The sequence below is a fragment of the Atta cephalotes genome, assembly GCF_000143395.1.
Source record: "Atta cephalotes unplaced genomic scaffold scaffold00035, whole genome shotgun sequence".
Classification (NCBI taxonomy): domain Eukaryota; kingdom Metazoa; phylum Arthropoda; class Insecta; order Hymenoptera; family Formicidae; genus Atta; species Atta cephalotes.
Window position 1 is genome coordinate 378839 of NW_012130099.1, and position 10218 is coordinate 389056.

Genomic DNA, 10218 nt, shown 5'->3' on the forward strand with positions numbered 1-10218 from the left:
GCTTTAAATCCATCGTAGGAACCTGCAATGCCGATGGTTGACGCGTTTTTTTTACGTACCGTTTATCGACAAATGCATTTTAGTGAATACGGCAGAGTTATCTTTGGTAAAAAATTCATTCTTTTCTCTCCCTTTAAGCGCGATCAGTGATGAATATCCTCCGACCCAACTCGAAAGTCGCATTGAGTTCCGGCTACAATGGGGTGTCCTCTTCTGGGAGTTACCTTGGTGTCGGAGGTGGAGGTGGTGGTCATACAGCACTTCCAGTGTAAAAGCTCGCCTTGCCAGTTAGCCCGGACGCTCGCTTTCTCTTTTCACATTCCATTGTGCTAAAGGTGTTCTGAGCAATTTGCGACTTCCGTTTTGGATTTTGTAAGGTCATGCTACGTTGACTGGAATTGGAACTGGAGCTGGTACCAGGTTCTGATACTTTAAGAATGCCCGAATGTATTGTTCCAAAGTTTTGATATATATACTGTGATTGAATAGCCGATACCGAGGCATTCTGATTCTTTAACGTGATTGGGACAGTCTGTCCAGCCAGACTATTGAATCTAGTATCGAAACCGAACGGGGTATCCAGTAAGGATTCATTCTTATCGACATAGCCACTCAATCTAGAATCGAGAAGACCCTCTTTATCGACAAAGCCACTCAATCTGGAATCTACGATATTTTGATCGGTGTTTCTCGTAGAGAATTCGGTGTACCGCTGTTCCTGGTCAGGTTCCTTGTTATCCGTAAAAGCGATCATGTTTTGTCTAGAATCGGACAGAATTCGGGAATCAATGAAGCCTTCTTTATCGGTGAAGCCGCTCAATCGAGAATCTATGATGTTGCCTTCTGACTTATCGAAATTGTTGTATCGTGGGTCGATGTTCTTGCCGTCTGGGTAGACTGGCAGGACGTGCGATAGATCTGCCTTATCGACATAACTGATGGCCTGTGGATTCGACGCGCAAATATCAGGCGCCGATTTGCAGAGCAATGAAGTTCCTTCTTCGGCTATTTTTTGAGGTGCTAGGACAGAAGAGAAATGGATTTACTTTCTTCCGAAGAATGAGAAATTATCGTTTATTTTACAGGGTGTTCTGCAGCATTTAGAAGATTTTTAAAATTGTTTATAAATCATTGGAATTTTCTCGGATCTCTAGATCCTAGAGTTCTATCCGATCATACAATTTGTACTGTATTGGATAATGAATTTTTCAATCTTTCCAATTACGTAAATATGCGATGTGTCGCATCATATTGTATATACGCGGGACACCCTCTTTAGCAATAAGTTCACCTACTTTTGGTTGGCTGACCGAAAGGTCGGGCCTGCGGCGGTCCCGGTGATTTCTGATGTGCCCTCACAAGATATTCTGAGCTAAATCCTCTCTGTTCTCTCAGCTTTCTTTCAGCACCTGGGACCATAACTCTCACCTAAAAGAAAAATAAAGAGCATAAATATTTTTTCAATTAAACGAAACATGATTGCGAAAAAACACATGTTGATAAAACTAGAAATCCACTTGTGTGACCATGGACAGATGTTTTACTGGGATCTAATGGGTCCAAGTGAATCTCTAGCTAAAACCAACGAGCCGATCTGCGGCGAGAGTTTTAATCGACAACTTCACCATCTCTTCGACCGTGGAGAACCGTGCCATGTAACCGGACATTGTTAAAACGGCTGCCACTTCCGCGAGCATCAACGCTAATCCCGAGAGTTGTAGGCACCAGCCGTAATGGTACTGAGGTAGACCGTTATCGTCCATTTGCATGCCGGCAGTTGACGGCAAACTGTATTTCCCCGGTAACTCCAGTGATGCGTCCGACAATGCTGATGCCAGAACTATCAACCCGCCGCCTAAGGAAAGTCCTGGAATAATATAAGTATGAATTCCATAGACATAGTCGTAATGACTTTGAAAATAATGTGTTATTACAAAGTTGAATATTTCTTTTTCTTAACAATCACTATTCAGTTTTTGGACATGATATACATAGCGCTAAAGTTTAATTTTTTTTTCTTTAGAATAATAATTGATAATAATTTAGTTACTGTTTTTTTTCTTCAGTTAAATTTGAAGATATTCTTTTCTGTGATTTTTCAAAAATTTTAATTATTAGTGATATAAAGATATCTACTAATTAAAATCTCGATAAAATAATAAATTATGATATTCTCAACTTAAAAAGGCCAAAAATATGGATTACATATTTTTTATTACAAATCTAATTCATAGCTTATTTATTATTTGCGCATAAAAGTAACAAAGTATTTGTTAAATTATTGGAAATTTAAGAAATATAGAATTTTCTTTAATATACATTTATTGGCTATTATAGATTACCAAATACATTTTATATTATTTACGTAAAGTTTTCAGTTCACGAATAATTCTACTCTGCACACAGCGAGGAGCTCAAAGTGTAACTACCGGGAACAGGATAAAATTGCCAAACTATTATAATAGTAAGACGTGACCGCAGGACATATTCAAGGATTCAGAGCGTCGCCCGTACGCGCTATATCACGACAATAGTCCTCCATGCGCGTCTCGAATATATCCGTAGTTAAGAACACAATAACACAATAACACGGAATAGCTTAGCCTATTATATTATAATATCGTTGGGATTGAATTGATCGTTTAGTTTAAAGAATCATCGCCTCGGTATCCTTTTATGCAAACTTTTCATACGTTTTATGAATGGAAAGAGCGCAATTGGATCAAAGTTAAATTAGCGCTAAGTCGTGATCTAGAATTATAGGATCTGGTCAGAATCAGTGTATATTGTCATTATGCTATATTAATTGACTGGCGCATCAATTACAGCACTGCTCGGAAAAGTGAGGAGAATCCATTAATGCTCAATATTGATCATTATTACGGAGATACTCTAATTGTTATTGGGTATGTCTGTGTTAGTCACTGGTGACACATTAGACTGTTAGTGACACATTAGACGATCAAGGAACCTAACATTACAACATTTGACAATTGCTAGATATATTCTTGATAATGATAGAAATCATTCGCTTTAATTAGCAAATATATATGTATTTGCTATCAAGAGTCTGTCATAATTTCAAAACATATATTCATAGTTTATTCTTATTTTAAGATCATTTTAAAGTAATGGTTTAAGGCTAATACAGCTCTATATTTTATGAAATCATTTTACTATTAATAAACCTCAACTAACAGTAATGTAACATCAACGTTATGATTTTATATTTAATAATATAAATATAACGTATATACCTATTTTTAGTAACGGTTACATTACTGAATATTAAAAAAATATAAATATTGACGTTTATGTTATTATATTAAATAAAGATTCTTAATATTATTTATATTAACTTGTGTTTACTTTAAGATTTTACTTAAGACAACTTTAAATATAAGAATATCGGCATATATGTTCGTGAGAAAAATTTTAAGATTGAGATGACTGTCGATTAACTCGACAATATTATAAGTAATTTCTTTTTTAGAACGTGGTTAGATCGAAGCTGGATATAGCTCGGTTCAATAAGCTATAAAGATTTCATTCCGGTTGCCGTCGTCATGGGAATCTCCCGCATTTGTCGAGAAAACGACGTCGCTCATATTGCAAAGCGCCATGGTTTACGGAAGATACGGACGATTGAGTCATAATAAAAACGGGATTGGCGGTCCACGAGAGACAGCATATGAAGGGAAAGAAATTGTTCCTTCAGTCTTTTCATTCGTCTCTGCAATGCTATCTTCTCGAATACTGCATCCTTCTCAACAAGGGACTTATCGATAATAAAATAATAATTTCGCTCAGAAATCAATTTATTTATGACGAGAAAGTTAATAGCTTCTTTATATTTTTCATTAATCGAGATATTTTAAGTTTATGGTTAAGGTTATTTCTATAGCATATAACAAAATTTATACATCATATAATAAATGCAGCATAATATAAATGGACGTTACAAATTACGAAATTATTCTATTTTACGTTACATTATTCTAAAATCTTCATATTATTCTAAAATATATTCTTCAATTCATTTACTTGTCGAGATGAACGCATTGTTTTAAATGAGATCCGCTGCTAAGAACTGAATTTAATATGACAATGTCTCATTGCAAGTCACGTAAATAAAAGTTTGTAATTTCCGCGTAAATTTCCTAGATTTAATCGCGAAAGATGCGCTCGTGCAATGATGGATTGTATAAGTTTATCTTTGCGCGCGAATAAAGGATTAATTTTATTGCTGCACAGCTCGTAATTCTCGATGTACCTGTGTACGTTCTTACAGTCGAATAATATCTGACTACGAGCGAATGCCACGTATACACTGGCGGAAACTTCCAACTCTGTCCTTGTTTCCACGTTCGTCGACTAAATTGCAATTACTGCTAATTAATTGAGCAAAGATTTGCCTAGCTGCCAGCGGACAAAGCAAGGCGTGACTACACCAACGAAGAAATTCTAGATCAGCACGTCGCAATTGTAATTCCAGTAAGTTATACAAATAAAATGGAAACCCTGATAATCCCTAGTGATCGAAAGAATCGGGGAGAGAAGAAAGAGAGAGAGAGAGAGAGAGAGAGAGAGAGAGAGAGAGAGAGAGAGAGATATTATTATATATATATATATACATATTATTTTATTAATTAATTTTGATTTTAGTATAACCATTTCACAACATTGCATTTCTTTAATATTTCAACAGCAAGCATTTTTCTTTTTTATGAATTTATTTAAAGAAGTATTTGTAATTTATTTAAATTAATTTATTTAAATTAATTAATTATTTTTTATCAAAAGTATATCGAAATCCGAATTTATAGTAAATTCAGATTTCGATACACTTTTGGTACAAAATATAAATTAATTTAAATAAATACTTTTTTAAATAAAATTAAGATGTGTTCTTCAAATAAATATTTAATATAACAATAATCTATTCATCAAAGTTAATTTAAAATGCAGAAACAGAATAGAATGCGAATTTATTTTACGAAGCATTAAATATTTCAAAGCACGCATGTATAAAGTATATACAGCATAAATAAATTTATGATTTATAGTTGTTTCTTTTTTTTTCTTTATATTGCGTACATTGCTATCATTTGCGTGACGATTATTCGAACTGACTATTTCGAACCCAGTTGTTACATTACTATTCTTTGAAACGTGATCATTGATGATTATAATTAGCGTCTATCAACCTGCACGATTAATTGAGTTGGCAATTAATGATTCATAAATCACGTATTCAAGGCAATGGCAATTTACCGAAATAGATTTTGCGTCTAGTTGAAGTAAGATGAATAATGGGAACTAAACATTAATTGCAATTTATTACTATTTTTCGTATAACAATAACTATATTTTTTGAAAAATTTTTTAAATACATATCTAGCTTTACATTTTTTAAATCTTCCGTCGATTTTAATTTGCTCACCGTTATTTTTAAATTAAGTGCAAAGTGATATGAATCGCTATAAATAATTCAAATAATGAAATATATTTATTGTAATATATCTATTGTTTATTAAAAATATTTCATGTTTTTAACGACAGAATACAAAGTATCGCATGATTAATGATGTATTTTAATAGTTATTATGAGTATGAATGTAAATTATAATCTTTGCAGGTGAGGCTTTATGCGAAAGACTTTTTAAAAAAAAAAAGAAGAGGAGGAAAGAAAGTTCAGGTGATATCGAACAAACCAGCCATGAGGTAAGTAATTCATTACTTATATACAAAGTATTTTATTCAAACTACCTGTACCTCTTTTTCTTCAAACATAAATAGTAGTTAGAAGTTGGGGAAAAATTTTTATTACTAAAGCCTATCTGAATTATCTAATGATGGCGTTTCAGTTTTCTAAAAACTATATTATAAGAAATAAAATAAACGCAGTCAGATCAAAATATTAAATAGGAATATATAATAAATCGAGATTACTTCGTGGATATTTCTTTAAATAAATAACTTTTAATAAAATTTGTTCTTATATTTTTTTCAATTTATAAAAAAAATAAGGAAATGTCACAGATTATAAATCATTAATTTTTTTGGATATCAAAAAATTGTTGGTGGCTTAAATTAAAAAATTTTTAATTTATCAAATTAAAAAATTTGATCTTATGCGATAAAGTATCCGATGATAGTACTTGTGCTTTTAGGAATATACCGAAAGTAAGAAAAATTGTAGTAAAACTTAAACAATAATAAACGATTCATTAGGACCATAAGATTCAACTTCGGCCGCTATCGGCTTCATTTTTCACTTATTATATAAACTTTTAAATTGGAGGAAACATAGAGTAAGATAGATATCATTAGGTAAGTCTATTGAAAAAAAACATCTTTAAATAAAAAAGTTAATATCTGTTATCAAAAAGAAAAATAATATTTCTTATTAGTTCGTGTTTTTAATAAAAAAAAAATTGAGGAAAATTTTTTGTCTTTTTAAATTCTTCTTTCTTACTGTTAGAGATGTTCAAAATACCTATATATAGCTCAAACACGCAATGAATATCTTTAAGAAGAAAATTTGAATAGATTTTCCTGCATTTTCCTTTGAATGATCTGGAACACTCTGTATTATTTGCCTTTTACGCAATTCATCTATTTCCGTTTACTTGGATAATGTATTTGTATGATAAAAATAAGAGGAAAAAAGGTTTTTTATAATGCTTATAAAAATTCGATAAAAGAATTTTTCCGCATACTGTGTAATTATTTTAGTGATTCACTTGATTCACTTGATAAATAGAGTAGACGAATATGAAGCTCAATATTTCTTTAAATATTTATTATTTTTAGCGTTATGATTTGAATTTTATATTTGTATATTTTGCAAACTGACGCTGTTATAATGGAGTTACAACTACGGCATTGTATCGCATCGGTGAATGCCATATTACCTTTTATTTTAATCCGAGATAATGGATCTGTGAATATATACATTCACAGTTAAATACATCTCATGATCTCACGGATGCATTATGTCATGTACATACATACATACATACATACATACATACATACATACATACATACATACATACATACATACATACATACATACATACATACATATATACATACATACATACATACATACATACATACATATTTACTAAAATAGATAGGTTAGGACAGATTAATGCAAATGTTTAAATCAGCCTAGGATATAGCGTAATCATCCGTTGATCTATTGTGCATACAAGAATATACAATTCAAAGCTGATAGAATATAGGTAATTGTTATTAACGCATTATTGATCGGTTAGCCATTTACTAGCGCTTTTAATGTCATAATATGCAACAAAACAGTAATTTCATGGCGTGTAAATTGTTCGAAGTTTATAGAAAATTTACACTAGTATTGCGTAAATAAAAAAGAAATAAGAAGTAGGAAATAAAGAAAGAGAAAACATACGAGAAATAGGAAATATTTTATATTCTACTATTATTGTACCTGTCGCTGTGTTTTATACAAAAATAGATACAAATAGAAAATTAATACTTCTGAGATAATGAAAGGAAATTGAACCTTAAATATTTAGGATCTATTTCCTTTTATTATCTCAAAAATGCTAATTTTCTTTTTCAATATTAGGGATATATCGTCATTCCTTAATTAAATGATCACGATTAATGGCCGCATTTGTGACTGTTTGCTTGTGAGCTATATCAGTTGATACAAATGATAGACTGACATGTATAAGGGCAATTAGAGCAATTATTTCAAGGCATAAATACTACGCGTTATAATTGACCATTTTATTTTCTTGTAATTTGAAAAATATTGAAATCTCAGTATCTAAAGTAATCTTTTGAGTTTAATCTTCAGAATAAATGTTTATATAGACTATCAAAACCAGTAATTTTTATTTTTATAAGTTTAATATACAACGTCGGCTTTACATGTGCCCGTGCAATAGGTTTAAATTTTAATTATATATTTTATTGAATTTTCACAATGTTTCTTTTTTATTCCTTATCTCTCTGCTCGCCTTTCGCCTGAATATTGAAATCTAATTCGTCAGTAGTAATTATAATCTACGGAGCCAAAAGTTGCCGGGTCATTGCACTCTCTTATCCTAGCCCGCTGATGACCCTGATAACGTACATAACACGCGCGTATCTCTTGTGTTTGGTTCCTTGAAAGTGCTGGGTAGATCAGAGTTGACAAACTTGATTCACCTTATTAGAGCTCGAGTTTGGCTTTCATCTAAATATCGGTAGGGGTTAGTTCGGCACTTACAGCACGCTTTGCCAATCTTGATTAATCAAACTACGAAGCCGGACATTCCATCGGAAATGGCCGGAGACCCTTCCAACTGGTTTCTTACCGCGAAACTTGACGAACGGTTGAACTCGGTACTTTTTATCAATTATTGATAGCCGATCGCGTTGCTTGAATTGCGCGAATAAACTTCATTTGCTCTCAAGTAGTAAAATGCAGTAAGAATCATTTCATTTCTGAAGCAAAATTTGTTTTCAAGAAAAACATCTCAATACCTATAAAGCGAACTATTTGCGTTTAAAAAACATTTAAATGAAACATTTTTATGATGTATAAAAATGTTAAATAGACGTTATCAATATTAAATATATATTTATTAACTCTTATATTTATTAACTCTTCGTTTGCAAATATTTATATTTTCGCCGTCTATACTATCCAAGCTTTTTAAATGAAATATTAAAACCTTTATTTATAAAAACTGAAGTTTGCAACAAGAATAAAAATTTATTTTAAAATATGTAACTAAGTAATAGAGAAATTGGACTCCCTTCTCTATTTCGGAGAAATTTGAGAGTGAAATTTTGCCTCAAAAAGACCCAAATTGCAAACGGGAGGGTTAAACGGTTGAAATGTCTCGTATAAAAACGATATTTTAAACTAATAAAAAACCGCTTTAAAACATTCATTTTTTAGTTTGTACGTTTATTATACAATTTGTAACGTTCATTAACATATTTTGAACGTCATCGTGTTGCTCGTTTCGTATCTAATAGAATAAATTGCACAATCTCTTTTTCAACACATAGCAAGATCTATTATTAAAAGGCGCAAAAATCATCTTAATTAGTATTAATTAGCACCATTATTAATACAAATATCACTCATTATATAGATTTAATCTACCGTTAATAACAGAAAGAAATATTAACGGTAACGACGATAATGGAGATAATCATACGTGACAGCTGTGTATGAATGAATAAAAATTGCGGCATGCAGATCGACGTGGGTAGCGCGTATGTACATTGCAATCACGTCGCCGCGTCGCGTCTACAACGTCGGCGTTGGGGCGGATACGCTCGCTGCACGTCAACGACGTATACGAAGGGCGCGGGGAGGTCGACGCGCGTGCCGTACACGGCCGTGATATGTTGCTGGCGGGTCAAGTTATTTAATCCCGCCGGTATAAACCATAGCCAGCACGTCCGAAATTTATGCACCGGAGCCGCGCCAGGATGCGCGACGCGCCGCGCGACTCGAAATATTCGCGCACGCCCTTCCGGAAGGATCGTTTCCCACGTCGTGTCGTGTCGAATCCCGTCGACGGTACCCGGCGTGCCCCGGCGATTACGCGAATTCGCTGGAAACGACAGCGAGAACAGTGTCGCTGTTATTCCCTGCGATTTACGGAACTCGATATTCCGAGATCGCGCGTGTCGCTTTTTCCTTTTTTCTCTCTTTTTTTTTACCGGTGAACGCCGATAAATTCCGTCGCACGTTGTTCCGATCTAGCGGGTTGCATAAACAATTGCAATCGGTGATCTTTTTTTCGTTCGGCCTATTCCGTTATCTGCGGTTATCGTGTACCGAATACGTAAACCAACGTTACTCGTTTGTACCAGATAGATCTTTTACGAGTTCTTTATTCAAAGATTCGCAAACTCGATGAAATTTTGTCACGAGTCAGAAATTATTTAATAACAGAGCGTAATGATTCTTGGCTAATCAAGTTTCATGAGCGCAAATGGAGGATAATCTCTTTTCTTCAGGTGGATTTAAGATTTAAGTGAACTTTAGTTTAACAGAATTTTAACCTGAAGCTTCCAATTAGTCTGATATATCCGAGAAGTTTAATGACCATCTTGGAATTATCTTACATTTTTCTTCTTAGAAATTCGTTTTTTATAATTTCTATACTAAGAGAAAAAAAATAGGTGCAACTATAAAAGTGATAATTATACAAGTTTTAT

At 32.9% G+C, this 10218-nt stretch overlaps 1 protein-coding gene across 1 annotated transcript in view; it reads right to left on the minus strand.

The window, feature by feature from the left end:
* Window positions 1-250: 250 nt before the first annotated feature.
* LOC105621605 overlaps window positions 251-10218 on the minus strand; it is a 117884-nt gene continuing 107916 nt past the window's right edge. The window contains exons 5-7 of the mRNA XM_012203073.1: window positions 1626-1867; window positions 1296-1428; window positions 251-1020 (exon numbers count right to left, since the gene is read on the minus strand). Coding sequence (XP_012058463.1) covers window positions 251-1020; window positions 1296-1428; window positions 1626-1867 — 1145 coding nt within the window. The remainder of the gene's footprint in view (window positions 1021-1295; window positions 1429-1625; window positions 1868-10218) is intronic.